The 23,164-nt window shown below is 50.3% G+C and overlaps 1 protein-coding gene across 1 annotated transcript in view; it reads right to left on the bottom strand.

Moving 5' to 3' along the window:
• Positions 1-16,572, bottom strand: part of LOC137526134 (carboxypeptidase O-like) — a 967,352-nt gene extending 950,780 nt beyond the window's left edge. The window contains exons 1-2 of the mRNA XM_068247353.1: positions 16,510-16,572; positions 9,797-9,921 (exon numbers count right to left, since the gene is read on the bottom strand). Coding sequence (XP_068103454.1) covers positions 9,797-9,921; positions 16,510-16,572 — 188 coding nt within the window. The remainder of the gene's footprint in view (positions 1-9,796; positions 9,922-16,509) is intronic.
• Between the last annotated feature and the right edge of the window lie 6,592 nt (positions 16,573-23,164).

Genomic DNA, 23,164 nt, shown 5'->3' with positions numbered 1-23,164 from the left:
TACTAATGGTCTAGCACCATACAAAAAAAATGGGATACAGATGGTGACATCAAACTTGGAGACGGACTTAGGAGTACTCATCCACAACAAGTTAAATGATCGTATTCAATGCCAAGCCGCTGCATCCCAAAATTTTAGTAGCTTTAGCATAATATTGCCCCGTTTAACTCTCTAGTAAGGCCACATCTGGAATATGGAATTCAGTTCTGGGCACCACATTACAGGAAAGATATTGCAGTTTTATAGCAGGTGCAGAGACGAGCAACAAAATTGGTATGAGGGATAGAAGATCTAACTTACCAAGAAAGGTTATATAAACTGGATTTATTTAGTCTGGAGAAAAGACACCTTAGAGGGGATCTAATTGACATGTATAAATACATCATGTATAATACATATGTACAAATACACGTACGTACATGTATAAATACATCCGCATAAAAGCTTGGCGGATGAGCTTTTTGTCCCTAGTAGAGATGTAGCGAACGGTTCCAGGCGAACTTAGGGGGTTCGCGTTCGCCTGCACCAGGCGAACTTTTGCGGAAGTTCGATTCGCCCCATAATGCACTATGAGGGTCAACTTTGACCCTCTGCATCACAGTCAGCAGGCACATTGTAGCCATTCAGGCTACACTAAGCCCTGGAGCCCCACCCCCCCTTATATAAGGCAGGGTCCGGCGGCCATTAGCCTCACTCATGTGCCTGCTAGAGAGAGGAAAGGGACAGCTGCTGCAGACTTTTTCTCCTAGGGACAGATTAGTTAGGTTCTAGGCTGCTTTGCTTGCTCCTGACTGATTATTATTGCTTTTAAAGCACCCAGCAACAGCTCTTTTCAGAGTTCATCCTGTACATTTTTGTTTTCTGTGTGTCAAACTGACACTTTTGTTGCATGCACAGCCTTGCTAATTGATATTGTGTGTGCCACTGCCAGCAGCCCAGCACATTCAGTGACAACCTGTGTGTGTGACAGGGAGTTGCACATTGTACTACCCAGTACTGCATATACCCCAGTACCTGTTGTGTTTACTTAACCCACCTCATCGCTGCATATACCTAGCATTGTGTTGAGTGAACCCAGCTCACTGCATCTAACTACCTGTTGTGTTGAGTGTGAACCCACCTGGCCACCTCACTGCATCTAACTACCTGTTGTGTTGAGTGAGAACCCACCTCACTGCATCTTAAGTACCTTTACTGTTGAGTGAACCCAGCTCACTGCATCTAACTACCTGTTGTGTTGAGTGAGAACCCACCTGGCCACCTCTCTGCATCTAACTACCTGTTTAGTTGAGTGAGAACCCACCTCACTGCATCTTAAGTACCTTTACTGTTCAGTGAACCCAGCTCACTGCATCTAACTACCCAGTACCTGTTGTGTTTACTTAAGACACCTCATCACTGCATATACCTAGCGTTGTGTTGAGTGAACCCAGCTCACTGCATTTAATTACCTGTTGTGTTGAGTGTGAACCCACCTGGCCACCTCACTGCATCTAACTACCTGTTGTGTTGAGTGAGAACCCACCTCACTGCATATAGCTAGCATACCCCCGAGATGGACAAAATGGACAAACCGGGTAGAGGAAGAGGTAGAGGCAGACCCAGAGGAAGGCCACCAGGCACCGGCAGGTCTGTGGCTGTGCGAGGTGGTGTTGCTGTGATTTCGTGCGGACCTGCCCCAAAATACAGTGCTCAGAAGAAGGCACATGCCATCATGGCAAAAAACATTTAAATCAAAATCCTGAGGAGGTGAGTGAGTATTTAACACAGAACACCTCATCTCCCGCAGCCACCAGCGCTACAACAAGCACCACATCCGCTGCATTTGACACTTCGCAGGAGTTATTTGGTGGTGGTGGTGAAATCACTGATTCCCAGCCACTACTGCAACAACAACAAGAAGGCGCAGGTACACCACCTCATACGTCTGAGTTAGGTGGCGATAGTATGGACGTAACGTGTGTGGATGGGGATGATGGTGGACCACCTGAAGTTGGTGCACTTGAGGAGGTGTCTGAGGAAAGCGCAGCTGGCCAGGAGGATTATGATGACGATTATACGGATACCACATATGTTCCCGGTAGAGGAGATGACCAGGGGGACAGTTCAGAGGAGGAGTCAGAGAGGAGTAGGAGGAGACGACTCCATGATAGAAGCAGAGGGAGCTCGTCCTCAGAAACAGCTGGGGGCAGTGTCCGGCGCCATGTATCACCAGCTATGGCCAGCCAGCCAACATGCCCTTCAACGTCAACTGCTGATGCCACCGTAGCGCCATCACCCCAGGGGGGTTCAGCAGTTTGGAAATTTTTTCACGTGTGTGTCTCAGATCGGAGCAAAGCCATCTGTTGTCTCTGCCAGCAAAAATTGAGCCGTGGAACGGCCAACTCTCACGTAGGGACAAGTGCCTTACGAAGGCACCTGGAGAGAAGGCACAAACAGCTATGGCAAGAACACCTGAGGAAAAGCAGCACCCCTCAAAAGACAAGCCACCCTCCTTCTCCTCTTCCTCCTTCAGGTGCATCGTCTTCATCCACTTTCTCCCTTGCACCTTCACAGCCACCCTCCTCCACACCGCCTCTTCCCTTCAGCGGTTCCTTCTTCTTTGCCCACAGCAGTACCCAGCTGTCCGTGAAGGAAGTATTTGAGCGGAAGAAGCAAATGTCTGCCAGTCACCCTCTTGCCCGGCGTCTGACAGCTGGCGTGGCGGAACTATTAGCTCGCCAGCTATTACCATACAAGCTGGTGGAGTCGGAGGCTTTCCGTAAGTTTGTGGCCATTGGTACAACGCAGTGGAAGATACCAGGCCGCAATTATTTTTCACAAAAGGCCATACCCAAACTGTACCGTGCAGTTGAGAGGCAAGTGGTGTCATCTCTGGCACACAGCGTTGGGTCAAGGGTCCACCTGACCACGGATGCCTAGTCTGCCAAGCACGGGCAAGGCCACTACATTACATACACAGCCCATTGGGTCAACCTGGTGACCGATGGCAGCAAGCAGGGAGTACGTGGCTGCGCAGAGGACCGACTTGTCACACCTCCACGGCTTGCAGGCAGGCCTCCAGCCACCTCCTCTCCACCTGCTATCACCGCTTCGCTGTCATCATCCTCCTCCTCCTCCTCCTCCTTGGCTGGTGCCGCCATCACCTCTCCAGCTACACAGCCCCAGCACCCCAGGGCCTATGCTGCATGCCAGGTGCGACGGTGTCATGCAGTGTTAGACATGTCTTGCCTGAAAGCGGAGAGTCACACTGGAGCAGCTCTCCTGGCTGCTCTTAACAAACAGGTGGAGCAATGGCTGACCCCGCACAAGCTTGAGATCGGCAACGTGGTGTGTGACAACGGCAGCAATCTCATTGCTGCATTGAATTTGGGAAAGCTGACACACATACCCTGCATGGCACATGTGCTTAATCTGGTCGTGCAAAGATTTGTGTCCAAGTACCCAGGCTTAGAGGACGTCCTGAAGCAGGCCAGGAAGTTGTGTGGGCATTTCAGGCGCTCTTACAAGGCCATGGCACGCTTTGCGGACATTCAGCGTAGAAACAACTTGCCGGTGAGACGCCTGATTTGCGATAGCCCAACTCGCTGGAATTCCACCCTGCTGATGTTCTCTCGCCTGCTAGACCAGGAGAAACCGTCGCCTAGTACCTGTATCATTACAGTACAAGGACACAATCTGGGAGGATGGGGATGTTGTGGCCCAACAACTGGACCCTCATGCGAAATGCATGCAGGGTCATGGAGCCCTTTGGGGAGGTGATCAAACTGGTGAGTCGCGATGAGGGCACCATCAGCGACTTGATCCCCTACGCCTACTTCCTGGAGCGTGTCGTGCGTAGAGTGGTGGATACAGCTGTGGAGGAGCATGAACAAGAAGAGTTAGGGCAGCAGGAGTCGTGGGAGCCGTTTACACACAAACCCGATGTTTCCACAACACCGGCGGCAGCACAGAGGGGGGAGGAGGAGGAAGAAGAGGAGTCGTGTGGGGAAGGAGAGGAGTCAGACTCTGATGATGGTGATGATGAGGAAGGTGTTTCTGTGGAGGAGGAAGAGGCGGCGGAAGGAGAACAACCGCGGCAGCCATCACAGGGGGCTTCTGCTGCTCCACGTTCCCATGGTATTGTTCGTGGCTGGGGAGAGGAAGAGGAGTTGCGCCCCGTCACTGAGGAAGAGCAAGAGGAGATGGAGAGTACGTCTGCATCCAGCTTTGTGCAGATGTCCTCTTTCATGTTGTCCAGCCTGTTGAGGGACCCCCGTATCAAAAAACTCAAGACGAATGACCTGTACTGGGTGGCCACGCTACTAGACCCTCGGTACAGGCACAAAGTGGCGGACCTCTTAGCAACTCAACAAAAGGCGGAAAGGATGCAGCACTTGCAGAACAAGCTGTCGATGATGCTTTACAATGCGTTTAAGGGTGATGTGGCTGCACAACGCAATCAAGGTACCACTGTCAGTAACCCTCCTCCTCCCAAGTCCACGCAGGCAAGAACAGGATGCTCCAGCGATCTCAGGGTGATGTCGGACATGCGGACGTTCTTTAGTCCAACTCCTCGCCATAGTCCTTCCGGATCCACCCTCCACCAACGCCTGGACTGGCAGGTAGCCGACTACCTGGCCTTGAGTGTGGATGTAGACTCTGCGAAAAGCGACGATGAACCCTTGGACTACTGGTTGTGCAGGCTTGACCTGTGGCCAGAGCTTTCCCAATTTGCCATACAACTTCTCTCTTGCCCTGCCGCAAGCGTCCTGTCAGAAAGGACCTTCAGTGCAGCTGGAGGCATAGTTACTGAGAAGAGAAGTCGCCTAAGTCACGACAGTGTTCAGTACCTGACCTTTATCAAAATGAATGAGGAATGGATCACGGAGGGCTACTGCACGACCGAAGACTAAGTCAGTCCCCACACACAGCATCTCTGCCTGCAGGCCGCTTGACTGCCTTCTCCGCCACTACCAACAGGGTCCAGGACTCTAGGCGGATTCCTGAATTTTTAAGTAGCAGCGACGCTACACTAATTTTTGTGGTGCGTGTACATGTGCCCATCCCCCTTCGTGATCATTACCTTGCCGCGGTGAAGGGGCTTGCGCATCACAATGAAGCAATGACCGCCGGCTATTTGAGTGTCTCGGGTGGGGGTGGCACACAAAAGATAATAAGGTCGTTGCTTCATTGTGGTCAGACCAAATTTGATCAGCTGGACAGTCACTGTTCTGTCATTCAGCTACATCAGCCGGGCGAGCATATGGGCTGAAAAGCCACCATCACCTGCACTCGTCATGGTGCGCACCAGTCCAGCACGGCCGTCACTACACAAACGGCTGTTTGCAGTCACTGCATACCTTTCACTGCATCTGCGACTGCACATTATACCTGGCAGTCAGTGCATAACTTGCACTTGAATGGATACACTTTTAAACAATTTAAAAATACAACCATCTAAACTTTCAAACAATTTAAAAATACAACCATCTATCATTTTCAAAAAATTGAAAAAAGGGCAAAAAACTTGCCCTCCGTAAAAAATTCTTCGCAAATGCTTTCGACGTGGTTTGTCTTCCGCTGGCTCAAGGGTCCATCTGACCACAGATGCCTGGTCTGCAAAGCACGGTCAGGGCAGCTACAGCATGGGTCTCAGCAGGCTCCCACTTCGGGCCGGAATCCAACCTTCATTCCCCGCGGTGACAATGGCAGACTTGCCCTCCATAACGGATTCCCGTTAAAGGATTTAAAGTTAATTCATTTCAATTAGGGCCGCAAAAGGTCCTCCTGAGTCCTGTATTGTTATTTTTGGTCACTACCTCGGGGCGGGCGTGCATGCCTGCCTGCCTCCCTCCTTGCCTGGATGTGTGGTGGTAGACGTTGATCAAGCTCCAACTCCGGAACGCAATACAAGAGGGAGCTCGTCCTCAGAAACAGCTGGGGGCAGTGTCTGGCGCCATGTATCGCCCGCTATGGCCAGACAGCCAACATGCCCTTCAACCTCAGCTGCTGATGCCACCGTAGCGCCATCAGCCCTCCATAACGGATTCCCGTTAAAGGATTTAAAGTTAATTCATTTCAATTAGGGCCGCAAAAGGTCCTCCTGAGTCCTGTATTGTTATTTTTGGTCACTACCTCGGGGCGGGCGTGCGTGCATGCCTGCCTGCTGCCCTCCTTGGATGTGTAGTGGTAGCCGTTTCTCAGGCTCCACACCGGATTCCATCCCTTATTCCCCGGCACAAATGGCAGACTTGCCCGCCTCCATATGATTCTCGTGAAAGGAATGTGGTGTCATCTTTGCCCGCCATAACTGGTTCTCGTTAAAGGATTTAAAGTACATTCATTTCAAATACACAGCAGGGCCTCGAAAGTCCTCCTCCTGTATTGTTATTTTTGGTCACTACCTCGGGGTGGGCGGGCGTGCATGCCTGCCCGCTGCCCTCCTTGGATGTGTAGTGGTATCCGTTACTCAAGCTCCACACCGGATTCAAACCCCTCATTCTCCGGCCATTACCCGGGATCACAATGGCAGACTTGCCCGCCTCCACAGGATTCTCATTGTAGCGGTACTGAACAAGTACACAGCAAGTAGAAAATGTAATTTAAAAACAAAACGTAAGCTTTTTAACAATGCCATGGAAAGTTGAGAAGGAAGTCACACATTACCTGACATCACTGAGTGAGGAAGAGCAATCTCGCCATGTTGCGCAGTAGTCCAGCATGGCCGTCACTACACAAACAGCTGTTTGCGGTGCGTTACACAGTGAGTTTGGTGTGTCAGTGTGAAGCAGTACTCTAATTACTCTCCCTGATTGATGTATACACATGCAAGATGTTTTAAAGCACGTTAGGCCGGCAATTTAGCATTCAATGTGATTTCTGCCCTTAAAACGCTGCTTTGCGTCACATCCAGATTTTTCCCTGGGACTTTTGGCATGTATCCCACTCTGCCATGCCCCCCTCCAGGTGTTAGACCCCTTGAAACATCTTTTCCATCACTTTTGTGGCCAGCATAATTTTTTCTATTTTTCAAAGTTCGCCTCCCCATTGAAGTCTATTGCGGTTCGCGAACTTTTCCGCGAACCGAACCTTCCGCGGAAGTTCGCGAACCAAAAATCGGAGGTTCGCGACATCTCTAGTCCCTAGGTTTTCACAAAGGACTAGTGGACATGAACTGCGTATGGAGGAAAAACGTTTTAGCCATTTATTTAGGAAAGGGTTCTTTACAGTAAGAGTGATTAAGATGTGGAATGCGTTGCCACAGGAAGTAGTTATGGCAAATTCTGTATCTGCATTTAAAGGGGGCTTAGATGCTTTCCTAGCGTTGAAAGACACCCATGGCTATAATTACTAGGTAATGCCCAGTGGTGTTGATCCAGAGATTTTATCTGATTGCCATCTGGAGTCAGGAAGGAATTTTTCCCTTTTTGGGGCTAATTGGACCATGCCTTGTAAGGATTTTTTCACCTTCCTCTGGATAAACAGGGATATGTGAGGGAGCAGGCTGATGTTGTACTTTACTTTCTGGTTGAACTCGATGGACGTATGTCTTTTTTCAACCCAAATAACTATGTAACTATGCAAAAGAGGACGGGGTTCCAGGAGGAGGTGCTAGCTGTTTGGCTGCCATGTGTCTGCTGACTGTGAGTAGGGATGGTCGGAAATGCCAATTTCCGATTCCGCGGTAAATCCGCATTCCGTCATTGCCAATTACCGATTCCGCTACCAATTTCCGCATTCCAATGCGGAATTTCCGCCGGAAATCATGGAAATTCCACCCGACTTTAACATCGATTTTATCAAAAACTATAAGGTCTTTTTGAAAACTTTTTTGCATCTTGTTCACAAGATTCAGTTTAAAAAACCCTGAAAAATTGGTGTTTCTAGGACTTACGGGGCTTTGCTATTAACCGCTAAATCGGCAGATTTTTACTGTAATGTAAAATGCAGAAAATAGGCAGATGCAGATTTTCTGCATTTTACATTACAGTAAAAATCTGCCGAATTTAGCGGTTAATAGCAAAGCCCACATAAGTCCTAGAAACACCAAATTTACAGAGTTTATGAAACTGAATCTTGTGAACAAGATGCAAAAAAAGTTTTCAAAAAGACCTTATAGTTTTTGAGAAAATCGATGTTAAACTCGGCTGAAATGTCCGCGATTTCCGGCGGAAATCCGCCTACCACACTTGCATTTTTCGATTTCCGTTAATGCACCTCAGACCCTGGTCTTCATAAATGCACTTAGATGATTTGCATATTTGAGAGTGATGCATTATGGGAAACCACAGTTGCTCATTTAAAGCTGAATTTACTGCAAATACCTTTTGTTTTATGAAAGCAAAATTAGCTGTATATTCAATATTTACTTCAAAATTTAAGTTTTCAGCTAAAACAGCATAACCCTTTACTATATGTGTATAATTTTTATATCCTTTACTTAAAATAAGGCATATTTCACACATGACAGAATTAGTGTGCAATTTTCGTTTTTGCAAATTAACGTTCATCACACATCAAATGCAAGTCAATGCTATCACATTTGCCATGCATTCTTGTGTGAATTTTCACATCTGACTTTTCTTCAGAAAAAAAACAGCCTACAGCTAGGTGCACACTTAGCAGAAACGCAAGTGTTGCGGAAAATGCTGCATTTCTGCCGCTAATGGAAGTCTATGGGCCGCATGAAAAACGCATATGTGTTTTATCTGCGTGCATTTTAAAAAATGCTGGTTTTGTTGCATAATATTCAAAAACACATAAAAACCGCACATAATGAAAGTCAATGGGAGCGCAATGTATTCCGTTTTGTATGCGTTTTTCGTGCATTTTTATGCTTTTTTTTGTTTTGTGTGGCAGTATTTCTGCTTCCTGTTGTCTTCCTAGTGATTTGCATAAAAGGCAATGTAAAAATGCATTGAAAACGCATACAAAACACATATGCATTTTGTATGTGCGAGGCGCAAAATTCCAGAAAAATGCATGTGCAGAAAAAACGCCATAAATGCACTAAAAATGCCCCCCCCCCCCTTTCACGCTCTGTTATGTGTGCACCCAGCCTGACATGCAAATTGCATACAATGCAAGTCAATAGATATGCAAGTGTGAAGATATTTATATACAAATTAATTTAAATTAACCTAAAGAGACTCTGAAGTGAGAATAAATCTCGCTTCAGAGCTCATAGTTATCAGGGGCATGTGAGCCCCTGCTAAACCGCTGCTATCGCGGGGGTTCCTTCACCCCCAACCCAAACCCCCCCCGCAACACTTGGTCCCAGACTTGGTCGTTCCTGGAGGCAGGGCTAACGGCTGCAGCCCTGCCTCCAGTCGCGTCTATCAGCGGCGCATCGCCGCCTCTCCCCCGCCCCTCTCAGTGAAGGAAGACTGAGAGGGGCGGGGGAGAGGCGGAGATGCGCTCTGACAGACGCGCGTGGGGCAGGGCTGCGGCGGTTAGCCCTGCCCCAACCAGGAAGCGCTCCCCCGCTGCACCGAGGGAATTTGGGGGTGAAGGGACCCCCGTTTAGCGGCGCGATAGCGGCACACATGCCCCTGCTATCTATGAGGTTTGAAGCGAGATTTATTCTCGCTTCAGACTCTCTTTAATAGATGTGCATGGGAAAACTGGAATGCAAAAATCTGTATAAAAAGCTAAAAAAAAAAAAAAAATCATTATCACAAATCAACTAAACACAATAGAAAAACCCAAGGTTAAGAGTGAAGGCATACTGATTTAAACATAAAGAAAATAATATTTTGTATACAGAATATACTTAATAGAAGAAGCTAATTGGTAATTGAAAGTGCATACTCACTTAAATGGAATGTTTTGCTGAAAAAGATTTTCTTTCATCTGCTGTGTATGAGTAGCTGGTACACGGACATGTACTTCGTTCCCAATGTAAATTTCCTCTGCAATATCGGGTTTCCACAGGTCAAGCTAGATAGAAGTCATAGCTTATTAATAAAATGTTCATAAATGTCAATTTATCTTTCATATTTAAAAACAGCCTTAAGGCCTCTTTCACAGTGGGACGTTGCGTTTGATGCAACGTTAAAGTCGCACAACGTGCCCCCAAGGCAGCACATGTAAGTTATAAAATTGGACGTTATTTTGTACTACGTTGTGTGTCTCTTGGTGCGCCGGTTTCGTCGCATACTGATGGAACGAAACCGGCGCATGCGTTACATTTTTTTAAAAAAATGACTGAGCATGTGCAACACACATAACGTAGCACATGTATTGTTAACCACTTCCCGACCGCCGTATAGACAATTGGCGTCCGGGAAGTGGACCCCGCAAGGACCGCCGTATTGACAAATGGCGGCGGTCCTTTTACGGGCATGGGCGGCGCGATCGCGTCATTCGTGACGCGATCGGCCGCCGGGGACTGGCTCCGCCCACCTCGCACTGTAACCCGCCGGCCGTTCGGAAGCGGCGGCGGGTTACTAGCACCCGGATCGCCGCATACAAAGTGTATAATACACTTTGTAATGTTTACAAAGTGTATTATACAGGCTGCCTCCTGCCCTGGTGGTCCCAATGTCCGAGGGACCACCAGGGCAGGCTGCAGCCACCCTATGTCGCACCCAAGCACACTGATTTCCCCCCCCCCTGCCCCAGATCGCCCACAGCACCCCTCAGACCCCCCCCGCCCACCCCCCAGACCCCTGTTTGCACCCAATCACCCCCCTAATCACCCATCAATCACTACCTGTCACTATCTGTCAATGCTATTTTTTTTATCCCCCCCCTGCCCCCCCCTGATCACCCCCCCACCCCTCAGACTCTCCCCAGACCCCCCCCCCCGTGTACTGTATGCATCTATTCCCCCTGATCACCTGTCAATCACCTGTCAATCACCTATCAATCACCCCTCAATCACCCCCTGTCACTGCCACCCATCAATCAGCCCCTAACCTGCCCCTTGCGGGCAATCTGATCAACCACCCACACCAATAGATCGCCCGCAGATCCGACGTCCGATCACCTCCCAAGTGCAGTGTTTACATCTGTTCTCTACCCTAAACACCCACTAATTAAAAGGGGCGTCGCTAGCCCTGTTTTGGGGGGGCACGTGCCCCCAATCTATCCTGGGGTGCCACGGATCTCCGCCCGGCCCCCTCTGGCAGCGGCTCCCTCCAGCCGCCGCCGCGTCACTCAGACCTCAGGATCAAGCGGCGAGCCGGCGACCAATCGTGCGGGCGCTAGGACCCAGCGCCCGCACTGATATGCGGAAGTGACATCACTTCCGCATATCGAGCGGGTGCGTCCAGCGCCCGCTCTAACTGGTCGGGTCGCCGCTGATCCTGAGGTCTGCTACAAGGTAAGGGGGGTGGGGGGGAGCGGCGGCGGCGGCGGCAGGGGGCCTCCCTGGCACTCACTCACTCCCTAAAGGGGCTCCCTGGCACTCACTCACTCCCTAAAGGGGCTCCCCCTGGCACTCACTCACTCCCTAAAGGGGCTCCCTGGCACTCCCTCAAGGGGCTCCCTGGCACTCCCTCACTCCCTAAAGGGGCTCCCCCTGGCACTCACTCACTCCCTAAAGGGGCTCCCTGGCACTCACTCACTCCCTAAAGGGGCTCCCTGGCACTCACTCACTCAAGCGGCTCCCCTGGCACTCACTCACTCCCTAAAGGGGCTCCCTGGCACTCACTCACTCCCTAAAGGGGCTCCCTGGCACTCACTCACTCCCTAAAGGGGCTCCCTGGCACTCACTCACTCCCTAAAGGGGCTCCCTGGCACTCACTCACTCCCTAAAGGGGCTCCCTGGCACTCACTCACTCCCTAAAGGGGCTCACTGGCACTCACTCACTCCCTAAAGGGGCTCCCTGGCACTCACTCACTCCCTAAAGGGGCTCCCCTGGCACTCACTCACTCCCTAAAGGGGCTCCCCTGGCACTCACTCACTCCCTAAAGGGGCTCCCTGGCACTCACTCCCTAAAGGGACTCCCCCTGGCACTCACTCACTCCCTAAAGGGGCTCCCCCTGGCACTCACTCACTCCCTAAAGGGGCTCCCTCTGGCACTCACTCACTCCCTAAAGGGGCTCCCTGGCACTCACTCACTCCCTAAAGGGGCTCCCTGGCACTCACTCACTCCCTAAAGGGGCTCCCTGGCATTCACTCACTCCCTAAAGGGGCTCCCTGGCACTCACTCACTCCCTAAAGGGGCTCCCTGGCACTCACTCAAGGGGCTCCCTGGCACTCACTTACTCCCTAAAGGGGCTCCCTGGCACTCACTCACTCCCTAAAGGGGCTCCCCCTGGCACTCACTCACTCCCTAAAGGGGCTCCCTGGCACTCACTCCCTAAAGGGGCTCCCTGGCATTCACTCACTCCCTAAAGGGGCTCCCTGGCACTCACTCACTCAAGCGGCTCCCCTGGCACTCACTCACTCCCTAAAGGGGCTCCCTGGCACTCACTCACTCACTCCCTAAAGGGGCTCCCTGGCACTCACTCACTCCCTAAAGGGGCTCCCCCTGGCACTCACTCACTCCCTAAAGGGGCTCCCTGGCACTCACTCACTCCCTAAAGGGGCTCCCCCTGGCACTCACTCCCTAAAGGGGCTCCCTGGAACTCACTCACTCCCTAAAGGGGCTAACTGGCACTCACTCACTCCCTAAAGGGGCTCCCTGGCACTCACTCACTCCCTAAAGGGGCTCCCCTGGCACTCACTCCCTAAAGGGGCTCCCTGGCACTCACTCACTCCCTAAAGGGGCTCCCTGGCACTCACTCCCTAAAGGGACTCCCCCTGGCACTCACTCACTCCCTAAAGGGGCTCCCCCTGGCACTCACTCACTCCCTAAAGGGGCTCCCTGGCATTCACTCACTCCCTAAAGGGGCTCCCTGGCACTCACTCACTCAAGGGGCTCCCTGGCACTCACTCAAAGGGCTCCCTGGCACTCACTCACTCCCTAAAGGGGCTCCCTGGCACTCACTCACTCCCTAAAGGGGCTCCCCCTGGCACTCACTCACTCCCTAAAGGGGCTCCCTGGCACTCACTCACTCCCTAAAGGGGCTCCCTGGCATTCACTCACTCCCTAAAGGGGCTCCCTGGCACTCACTCACTCCCTAAAGGGGCTCCCTGGCACTCACTCACTCCCTAAAGGGGCTCCCTGGCACTCACTCACTCCCTAAAGTGGCTCCCCTGGCACTCACTCCCTAAAGGGGCTCCCTGGCACTTACTCACTCCCTAAAGGGGCTCCCTGGCACTCACTCACTCCCTAAAGGGGCTCCCCCTGGCACTCACTCCCTAAAGGGGCTCCCTGGCACTCACTCCCTAAAGGGGCTCCCCTGGCACTCACTCACTAAAGGGGCTCCCCCTGGCACTCACTCACTAAAGGGGCTCCCTGGCACTCACTCCCTAAAGGGGCTCCCCTGGCACTCACTCCCTAAAGGGGCTCCCCTGGCACTCACTCCCTAAAGGGGCTCCCCCTGGCACTCACTCACTCCCTAAAGGGGCTCCCCCTGGCACTCACTCACTCCCTAAAGGGGCTCCCCCTGGCACTCACTCACTCCCTAAAGGGGCTCCCCCTGGCACTCACTCACTCCCTAAAGGGGCTCCCTGGCACTCACTCACTCCCTAAAGGGGCTCCCTGGCACTCACTCACTCCCTAAAGGGGCTCCCCCTGGCACTTACTCACTCCCTAAAGGGGCTCCCCCTGGCACTCACTCCCTAAAGGGGCTCCCTGGCACTCACTCCCTAAAGGGGCTCCCTGGCACTCACTCACTGCCTGAAGGGGCTCCCTGGCACTCACTCACTCCCTAAAGGGGCTCCCTGGCACTCACTGACTCCCTAAAGGGCCTCCCTGTCACTCACTGACTCCCTAAAGGCCCTTCCTGTCACTCACTCACTCCCTAAAGGGCCTCCCTGTCACTCACTCACTCATTCCCTAAAGGTCCTCCCTGTCACTCACTCACTCCCTAAAGGGGCTCCCTGGCACTCACTCACTGCCTGAAGGGCCTCCCTGGCACTCACTCACTGCCTGAAGGGCCTCCCTGGCACTCACTCACTGCCTGAAGGGCCTCCCTGGCACTCACTCACTGCCTGAAGGGCCTCCCTGGCACTCACTCACTGCCTGAAGGGCCTCCCTGGCACTCACTCACTGCCTGAAGGGCCTCCCTGGCACTCACTCACTGCCTGAAGGGCCTCCCTGGCACTCACTCACTGCCTGAAGGGGCTCCCTGGCACTCACTTACTGCCTGAAGGGGCTCCCTGGCACTCACTCACTGCCTGAAGGGGCTCCCTGGCACTCACTCACTGCCTGAAGGGGCTCCCTGGCACTCACTCACTGCCTGAAGGGGCTCCCTGGCACTCACTCACTGCCTGAAGGGGCTCCCTGGCACTCACTCACTGCCTGAAGGGGCTCCCTGGCACTCACTCACTGCCTGAAGGGGCTCCCTGGCACTCACTATCAGGGTCCCTGTCACTCACTACCTAACTGGAGGCGCCTGTCACTCACTAGCTAACCTGGGGGTCCCTGTCACTCACTACCTAACGTGGGGGCTACCATATTAAGGGCAGGGCCGGATTTGTGGGAAGGCACGGAGAGGCCCGTGCCTAGGGCGGAGCCAAGGAAGGGGCGGGTTGACAAGCAGTCAACCAATGTCCCAACAGCTGCCGACACCGTTCCTCTCAAAAATGTCGTGCATTTGTTTGCAGCCGCCCCTGCTTTGCTCTGCACACAGAAGCATTGCTTGTGTGTGTGTGTGTGCAGCAGCAGCAGCAGCAGCGGCTATAGACAGAAACAGAGCGCCCGGCAGCTTTATTAAATTGAGGATGACAGGAGCAGTGGCTGTATCGCTGCAGCCCTGCCGCTGTAATTCTGTAAAAGTCACAAGTTAAGGCTGCCCCGCCCCCACTTCCTCCCCTCTGCTTGTGCCCGGGCCATGTAAAGCTAGCAAGAGGAGGTCTGTGTTTTGCAGACACGAATGTGTCAGGAGTCTCAACTCCTCCCCCTCTTTTCCACACGGCTGAACCTGCAGAGATTGTAGTTGCCGATGCACTGAGCCCTGGGCTCATAAAAGGGACAGGGAGTGAGAGAGCAGGGCACGTCCTGATTCAGTGGAGGAGGCACCCAGGACAGTGTAAGTTGAAGACGCACTGTGTGTTTTTAACAAAACCTTAAGCTTAAAAAAAAAAACCAAAAAACAACACATACAGGACTTACACATTCCTGGGGTTTCTTCCAGGACCCACCCCATAGAGTTCTTGCTCCTCAGCTCCTAATACCTCCTGTTATATATTGCTGTCACCCCTCTTAAAGTGAATGTTTACCGGTTAAAAAAAGAAAAAGTCTGATACTCACCTAAGGAGAGGGAAGGCTCGGTCCTAATGAGCCTTCCCTCTCCTCTCCCGGTGCCCGGTCCCACGCAGGATCCCCCGTGGCAGTATTCGACCAGTTCGGTCAAATACTGCCACTTCTGCATGCCGAAAGGACCTTTCGGAAGCCTTCGGGCTCCCGATGACGCGGCCGCTCCATACTACGCATGCGCGAGCGCCCTCTATGACGCGCTCGCGCGTACGCAGTATGGAGCGGCCCGTCTTCGGAAGCCCGAGTGCTCCTGAAGACCTCCGAAGTTCCTGCGGCGGCGGACGCGAACGGGGGAGCCAGCGCAGCACTGAGGGCACCGGGAGAGGAGAGGGTAGGCTCATTAGGACCGAGCCTTCCCTCTCCTTAGGTGAGTATCAGACTTTTTCTTTTTTTAACCGGTACCCATTGGCTTTAAAAAGCTGCTACTGAGCACAATCACAGCTATGGTGCATGCAATATTCTGTGTGCACAGCACCTCCTCAATCATGCTCCCAGCACAGCACCTCCTCAATCATGCTCCCAGCACAGCAGCTACAGCAATAATGTTTTGTGCATGCCCGATTTGGAATATTTATGAAGTATGCACGTGCAGAATGCTCTGGACCACGGTTGCCTTGCCGCTTGGAAGCATAATGGAGGAGAGTGCATGCACCATAGCTGCAACTGAGAGAACAGTCGCAGCGTTGTAAGTGTTGCTACAGCAGATGGAGAGGAATGTAAAGGAACTGAGGGGCCAGAAGCAGTATTCCTCCCCCTGCAGCTGGAAGAAGCCCTAAGTATTTGTAAATACTGTTTTGTTTTTTTTCCATTTAGATCACATTTTTGGAATTGTGCGGTGGTGTTTTTTATTCATTAAATCAGACTTGACCCTGAGACGAATAATAAAAAAAGATTTATACATACCAGAGGCTCCCTTCAACCCCCTCTTCACCTATTGCTCCCACGCAATCATCCTTCCCCTTCTCCCGTTAGCAGCCCCATAACTTTGGACAGTCGGCTGGGAGCGTACTGCTCAGACACAGAGTGCTTCCAGCGATGGGGTGCACACAGTGCGTCCCCACTCGCCAAGCTATCAGGTCTGCTAACGGGAGAATGAGAAGGACAGCAGCGTGGAAGCGATTGATGTGGAGGGGGCTGAAGGAAGCCCCAGGTATGTATAAAACTTATTATTATTCATCTCAGGGTCACTTTTAAACTCTGCACTTTTACTTACCTGGGGCTTCTTCCACCTCCCCATAGTTGTGAGGTCCCACAGCATTCTCTGGTCCCCCTCCATTCTCCCACTGGCTGCTCTGTAAGTTTGGCACTCTGACTGCACAGGCACGGTCCCATTCACACTCCCTTCTCAAGTATGCCCCCATTCCATCCTGGTCCTTTCACCCACACTGTGGCCCCCAGTTCTGGTCCTCCCATCCCCCTAAAGCAGGGGTGGGAGAGGGGTCATTTGGTTACCTGTACTGAGAGAATGCTGTCATCTGGCTACTCATACTGCTTCCCAAGACCCTCTTCTTCCTTCCCTGTGTGTACAAGCACAACTGTACTGGGTGTGTGCAAGTACATGCCCAATAACACAAGCAGCTTGTGCAAAGAGGAAAAGGCCATACACAAGTGGCTTTGTGCTACTGGGCATGTACTGGGCATGTACAAACCATGCTCGAAGATGACCAGTACAATTGGGCTTGTACAAAGAGGAAAGTGCAGCCTCGAGGAAGAAGAAGGTTCTGAGCAGCAGTGGCGGGGTCTGAATATGCTCAGGGGGTCCCAGCACTGGAACAGCGGGCCCCAGGAGGATCTACTATGATAAATATCTAATTTTTATGTTGCTTCAGGTTCACTTTAAGGCTATATGTTTGAGGGAAAAGTGTATGTAAGTTGAGGGATGGGGTTAGTTGAGATGTTGTTGGTCAGATTGGTCAGGGGGCGGATGGTGACAGTGGGCCTTGGGCGGTAAAAAGTAGAAATCCGGCCCTGATTAAGGGGGGATTCTGCCTATTTATGTGAAATGCTGTCTATTTATGTGCCTCATGACTGCTGAATTTGTCTTGTTGGGAGCCTTATGATTTGTTGGGGGCCTCAAGATTGCTGAATTTGTCTTGTTGGGGGCCTCATGATTTGTTGGGGGCCTCATGATTGCTGAATTTCTTGTTGGGGGCCTCATGATTTGTTGGGGGTCACATGATTGCTAAGTGCGAGACTATGGGAAAAGCTGAATCCTTATCATATGAGACAATAGCATTAAACCTACTTTTTTAGCTTTTTAAAACAGAAAATAAAACTGGGAGGTTCTAAAAAAATTGAATACATTTTTCAGGAGTAGGATGGATGAAATTGTTTATCTTCACAGTTTATTTTCAACTTGGATTTTCCAATAATGTTCATGTATGAGTTAAAACGTTTGTACAGTATTTAGTTTAAATTGCGGTTGCCACTTTGCGATAGATAAGTGACTTTTGGGTTGCAGTTTGTGCACTCGGCCTCCAAAAGGTTCGCCACCACTGTCATAATCTAATGTCCCACCATTGCTAGGTTCATCTAAATTTGTTTCCACCCGGCCTTTAACACACCTATATTCTGGTCCATGGCCCACCCATTTTTCGGTGCGGCACGATAAGCACGCCGCACAACGTGATCCTCATATTTTTGGCATGCTAGCTGCAGTGTGCTGAATTCTTCTGCCTACAGTATGTACAGTATACGCTGTTCTCTAGTTGCTGCACTGTGTGCTGATTTACCTCCAGTGTGTACAGTGTAAGGTGTTACTCTGTGCCTTTACTGATTGTAAACCAGCTATATTGTATGCTGATCCCTGCTACTTTCAGTATGTACAGTATTAGCTGTAAAGCCTGGTACACACATACAATTTTGATTAGCCAATTTTAGCTCTGTTCATAAAATTCATTGTCTGTTGGCCCACTTACTGCACGGGGGTGGTAAAATTGGGGGTCAGTAATTGACCAATCAAAATTGTATGTGCGTATACATCTTTGATCTATGCCTATACTGATTGTAAATTATCCAAATAAAGGACAGGGGGCTCCATCCAATATTTCGATGGGCGGGCCCGTTATCTGTAGCTTACACCACTGCTAAGTTCATGCACATTTGGCCCCACCCATGGCCACGCCCACTCACCGCATGGCCACGCCCATTTTTGCCACGGCGCGCGTTGCATATAACTCCCCGCCTGGTGCCCACAGGTGCCCCCGATCTCCAAGGACCCTAGAAACGCCCCTGCTAATTACCCATCAATCATCCATCAATCACCCCCTATCACCACCTGTCACTGTTACCCATTAGATCAGACCCTAATCTGCCCCTTGCGGGCACCCAATCACCCGCCTACACGCTCAGATTGCCCTCAGACCCCCCCCTTATCAATTCGCCAGTGCAATATTTACATCTGTTCTTCCCTGTAATAACCCACTGATTACCTGTCAATCACCTGCCAATCACCTATCAATCACCCATCAATCACCCCCTGTCACTGCCACCCATCAATCAGCCCCTGTCACTGCCACCCATCAATCAGCCCCTAACCTGCCCCTTGCGGGCAATCTGATCACTCACCCACACCAATAGATCGCCCGCAGATCCGACGTCCGATCACCTCCCAAGTGCAGTGTTTACATCTGTTCTCTACCCCAAACACCCACTAATTACCCATCAATCACCCCCTATCACCACCTGTCACTGTTACCCATCAGATCAGACCCTAATCTGCCCCTTGCGGGCACCCAATCACCCGCCTACACACTCAAGATTGCCCTCAGACCCCCCCTTATCAATTCGCCAGTGCAATATTTACATCTGTTCTTCCATGTAATAACCCACTGATTACCTGTCAATCACCTGTCAATCACCTATCAATCACCCATCAATCACCCCCTGTCACTGCTACCCATCAATCAGCCCCTAACCTGCCCCTTGCAGGCAATCTGATCACCCACCCACACCAATAGATCGCCCGCAGATCCGACGTCAGATCACCTCCCAAGTGCAGTGTTTACATCTGTTCTCTACCCTAAACACCCACTAATTACCCATCAATCACCCCCTGTCACTGCTACCTATCAGATTAGACCCCTATCTGCCCCTAAGGCACTCAATCGCCCGCCCACACCCTCAGAACACCCTCAGACCCCAGCCCTGATCACCTCGCCACTGCATTGCTTGCATCTATTCCCCTCTCTAATCACACCTTGAGACACCCATCAATCACCTCCTGTCACCCCCTAGCACACCTACCCATCAGATCAGGCCCTAATTTGCCCGGTGTGGGCTCCTGATCACTCGGCCAAACCCTCAGATCCCCCTCAGACCCCCTTCCGATCACCTCCCCAGTGCATTGATTGCATCTATTTTCCCCTCTAACCACCCCCTGAGACCAGGGCCGGGCCGAGGCATAGGCTGGAGAGGCTCCAGCCTCAGGGAGCAGTGTAGGAGGGGGCGCACAATTCATTTAGCTGTCATTCCTAATTGTGTTTGAAGCAGAAAGAAATAAGAAAAGGAGATACATGGAAGTGACTAAAAGCCAGATAACTAGAGATTAAGGTGTTGGGGGCCCTGGGGTGCCTCTTAGTCTAATAGCAATCAGTGTGAGATGGCTGGGGTGGAGGGATGAAGGGGCGCACTTTGGTGTCTCAGCCTTGGGTGCTGGAGGGCCTTGTCCCGGCTCTGCCTGAGACACCCATCAATCACCTCCTGTCACCCCCCTAGCACTCCTATCCATCAGATCAGGCCCAATACAACCTGTCATCTAAAAGGCCACCCTGCTTATGACCGGTTCCACAAAATTCACCCCCTCATAGACCACCTGTCATCAAAATTTGCAGATGCTTATACCCCTTAACAGTCATTTGGAGACATTTGGTTTCCAGACTACTCACGGTTTTAGGCCCGTAAAATGCCAGGGCGGTATAGGAACCCCACAAGTGACCCCATTTTAGAAAAAAAGACACCCCAAGGTATTCTTTTAGGTGTATGACGAGTTCATAGAATTTATTTTTTGTCAAAAGTTAGCGGAAATTGATTTTTATTGTTTTTTTTTTCACAAAGTGTCATTTTTCACTAACTTGTGACAAAAAATAAAATCTTCTATGAACTCGCCATACACCTAACGGAATACCTTGGGGTGTCTTCTTTCTAAAATGGGGTCACTTGTGGGGTTCCTATACTGCCCTGGCATTTTAGGGGCCCTAAACCGTGAGGAGTAGTCTAGAAAACAAATGCCTCAAAATGACCTGTGAATAGGACGTTGGGCCCCTTAGCGCACCTAGGCTGCAAAAAAGTGTCACACATGTGGTACCGCCGTACTCAGGAAAAGTGTGTATTAATGTGTTTTGTGGTGTATTTTTACACATACCCATGCTGGGTGGGAGAAATTTCTCTGTAAATGGACAATTGTGTGTAAAAAAAAAAAAAACAATTGTCATTTACAGAGATATTTCTCCCACCCAGCATGGGTATGTGTAAAAACACACCCCAAAACATATATATGTTTATACTACTTCTCCTGAGTACGGCGGTACCACATGTGTGGCACTTTTTTACACCCTAAGTACGCTAAGGGGCCCAAAGTCCAATGAGTACCTTTAGGATTTCACAGGTCATTTTGCGACATTTGGTTTCAAGACTACTCCTCACGGTTTAGGGCCCCTAAAATGCCAGTGCAGTATAGGAACCCCACAAATGACCCCATTCTAATCAGAATCAATTTATTTTCGCCAAGTAAGTTTGTAACTACAAGGAATTTGTCTTGGCAGTTGCTTAACAAACACAAACAAAAACAATACAAGGACAGACAGTGTGAATATTACAAGTTAAGGACGTTATAAGTATAGTGGCAGTAAGCAATGTGAGAATTGTTCATGTTTAGTTCTGTGCTGATTACTTTCAGTCCTAGCAGCTCTAACGTGGTTCAGCATTAAGTATGGCTACCGCTTGAGGAAAAAAACTGTTCCTGTGTCTAAAGGTTTTGGTAGCGATTGACCGGAATCTTACTCCTGAAGGCATGCTCTGGAAGATGGAGTGAGCTGGGTGAGAGGGGTCAGAGGCAATTTTGGTTGCTCTCTTTCTGCACCTGCTAGTGTAAAGATCCTGCAGGGAAGGTAAGCTACAGCCAATGATCCTTTCCGCTGATCGGATGATGCGCTGCATCCTCCCCTTTTCTAATGCTGAGCAGGAGCCGAACCATACAGTCATAGATGATGTTATGGTGGATTCGATGAATGCAGTGTAGAACTGCACCATTAGATTTTGAGGTAGGCCAAACTTTTTCAGCTGCCGTAGATGGTACATTCTCTGTTGTGCTTTCTTGACAATAGTGGCAGTGTTGTTGTCCCATTTTAAGTCGTTTGAGATCGTGGACCCAAGAAACTTGAATCACTCTACTTGGGTTATTGTGGATCCATTTATGGTTAAGGGGAGGTGCTGGGGGGAGATCTCCTAAAGTCTATTATCATCTCCATAGTTTTGAGAGCATTTAGTTCCAAGTTGTTGCTGCTGCACTAGGAGGAAAGCTGTCCCACCACATACCTGTATGCATACTCATCCCCGTTTTGAATGAGACCAACAACTGTTGTGTCGTCTGCAAACTTCAGAACCTTAACAGATGGATCTGTGGAGGTGCAGTCATTGGTGTAAAGTGAGTACAGCAGTGGGGAAAGCACACAGCCCTGGGGTGCACCAGTACTGACTGTCAGAGAGCTTGATGTGAGTTTACCAAGTCTAACATGCTGTCTTCTGTCGGTTAAGAAGTCGGTTATCCATTTGCAGATGGGTTCAGGTATGTGTAGCTGGGAGAGCTTGCTGTGCAGCAGTGAGGAAATTATGGTATTAAATGCAGAGCTGTAATCTATGAATAAGATCCTGGTGTAGGTTCTTGGGGTGTCTAAATGCTGTAGTACATAATGCATACACATGTTCACGGCATCGTCTGTGGATCTGTTAGGCCTGTAGGCAAATTGCAAAGAGTCCAGCAGGGGATCTGTGATGGATTTCAGATAATTCATTATCAGTTTTTCAAATGCTTTCATGACCAGTGATGTCAGGGCAACAGGCCTGTAATCATTTAAACATGTAGGTTTTTTTTTTTTTAATTGGTACAATAGTTGAGCTTTTAAAGCACTCAGGAACAATTGAGAGTTCTAGAGATGCTTTGAATATGTCTGTAAATACAGGCGCTAATTGGTCGGCACAGAGATTCAAGCATTTTGCAGACACAGCGTCTAGTCCCATTGCTTTCCTGGTGTTTTGTTTTTTTAAAGAGTCTATTTACATCTGATTGGCATATTGTTAGAGCATGCACATCTGGGGACAGGTTAGCAGATTGTGTCTGGTCTGCTGTGTTGTGTACATACTGAGGCACTGCAGGGGGTGGAGATGATGGCTGGTTGGAGGAATGCTCAGTTTGCCTGTGGCAGAGATGCAAATTGACTTGTTGTGTTTGGCTTTTGTTGGTAGTGTCAAACCTGCAATACAATGTATTCAGTTCATTTGCAAGCTGCAGGTTATGTAGTGAGGGGGGAGGAGATCCTGTAGCTGGTAATTTCATGTAGAGATTTCCATAATGTGGATGAGTCGGCGTTAGAGAATTTTTCCTCAAGTTTTTGAGAGTAATCTTTTTTTGCGTCGGTGATGGCTCTCTGCAGTTTGTATTTCGCAGCTTTGTAGAGGACTTTATCGCCTGTACGATATGCCCTTTCTTTATCGAGGCGCAGCTTCCTAAGATGTGATGTAAACCAGGGTTTATCGTTATTGTACCTGGTGCACTTTTTTGTGGGGATGCAGGACTCTTCACAAAAGGTAATATATGATGTCACAGCATCAGTGTATTCATTTAGGTCACTGGTGGATTCTTTAAATAAATT

The sequence above is a fragment of the Hyperolius riggenbachi genome, chromosome 7 (genome assembly GCF_040937935.1).
Source record: "Hyperolius riggenbachi isolate aHypRig1 chromosome 7, aHypRig1.pri, whole genome shotgun sequence".
In the NCBI taxonomy this organism is placed as follows: Eukaryota; Metazoa; Chordata; class Amphibia; order Anura; family Hyperoliidae; genus Hyperolius; species Hyperolius riggenbachi.
This window is presented reverse-complemented; position numbering and strand designations above follow the sequence as displayed.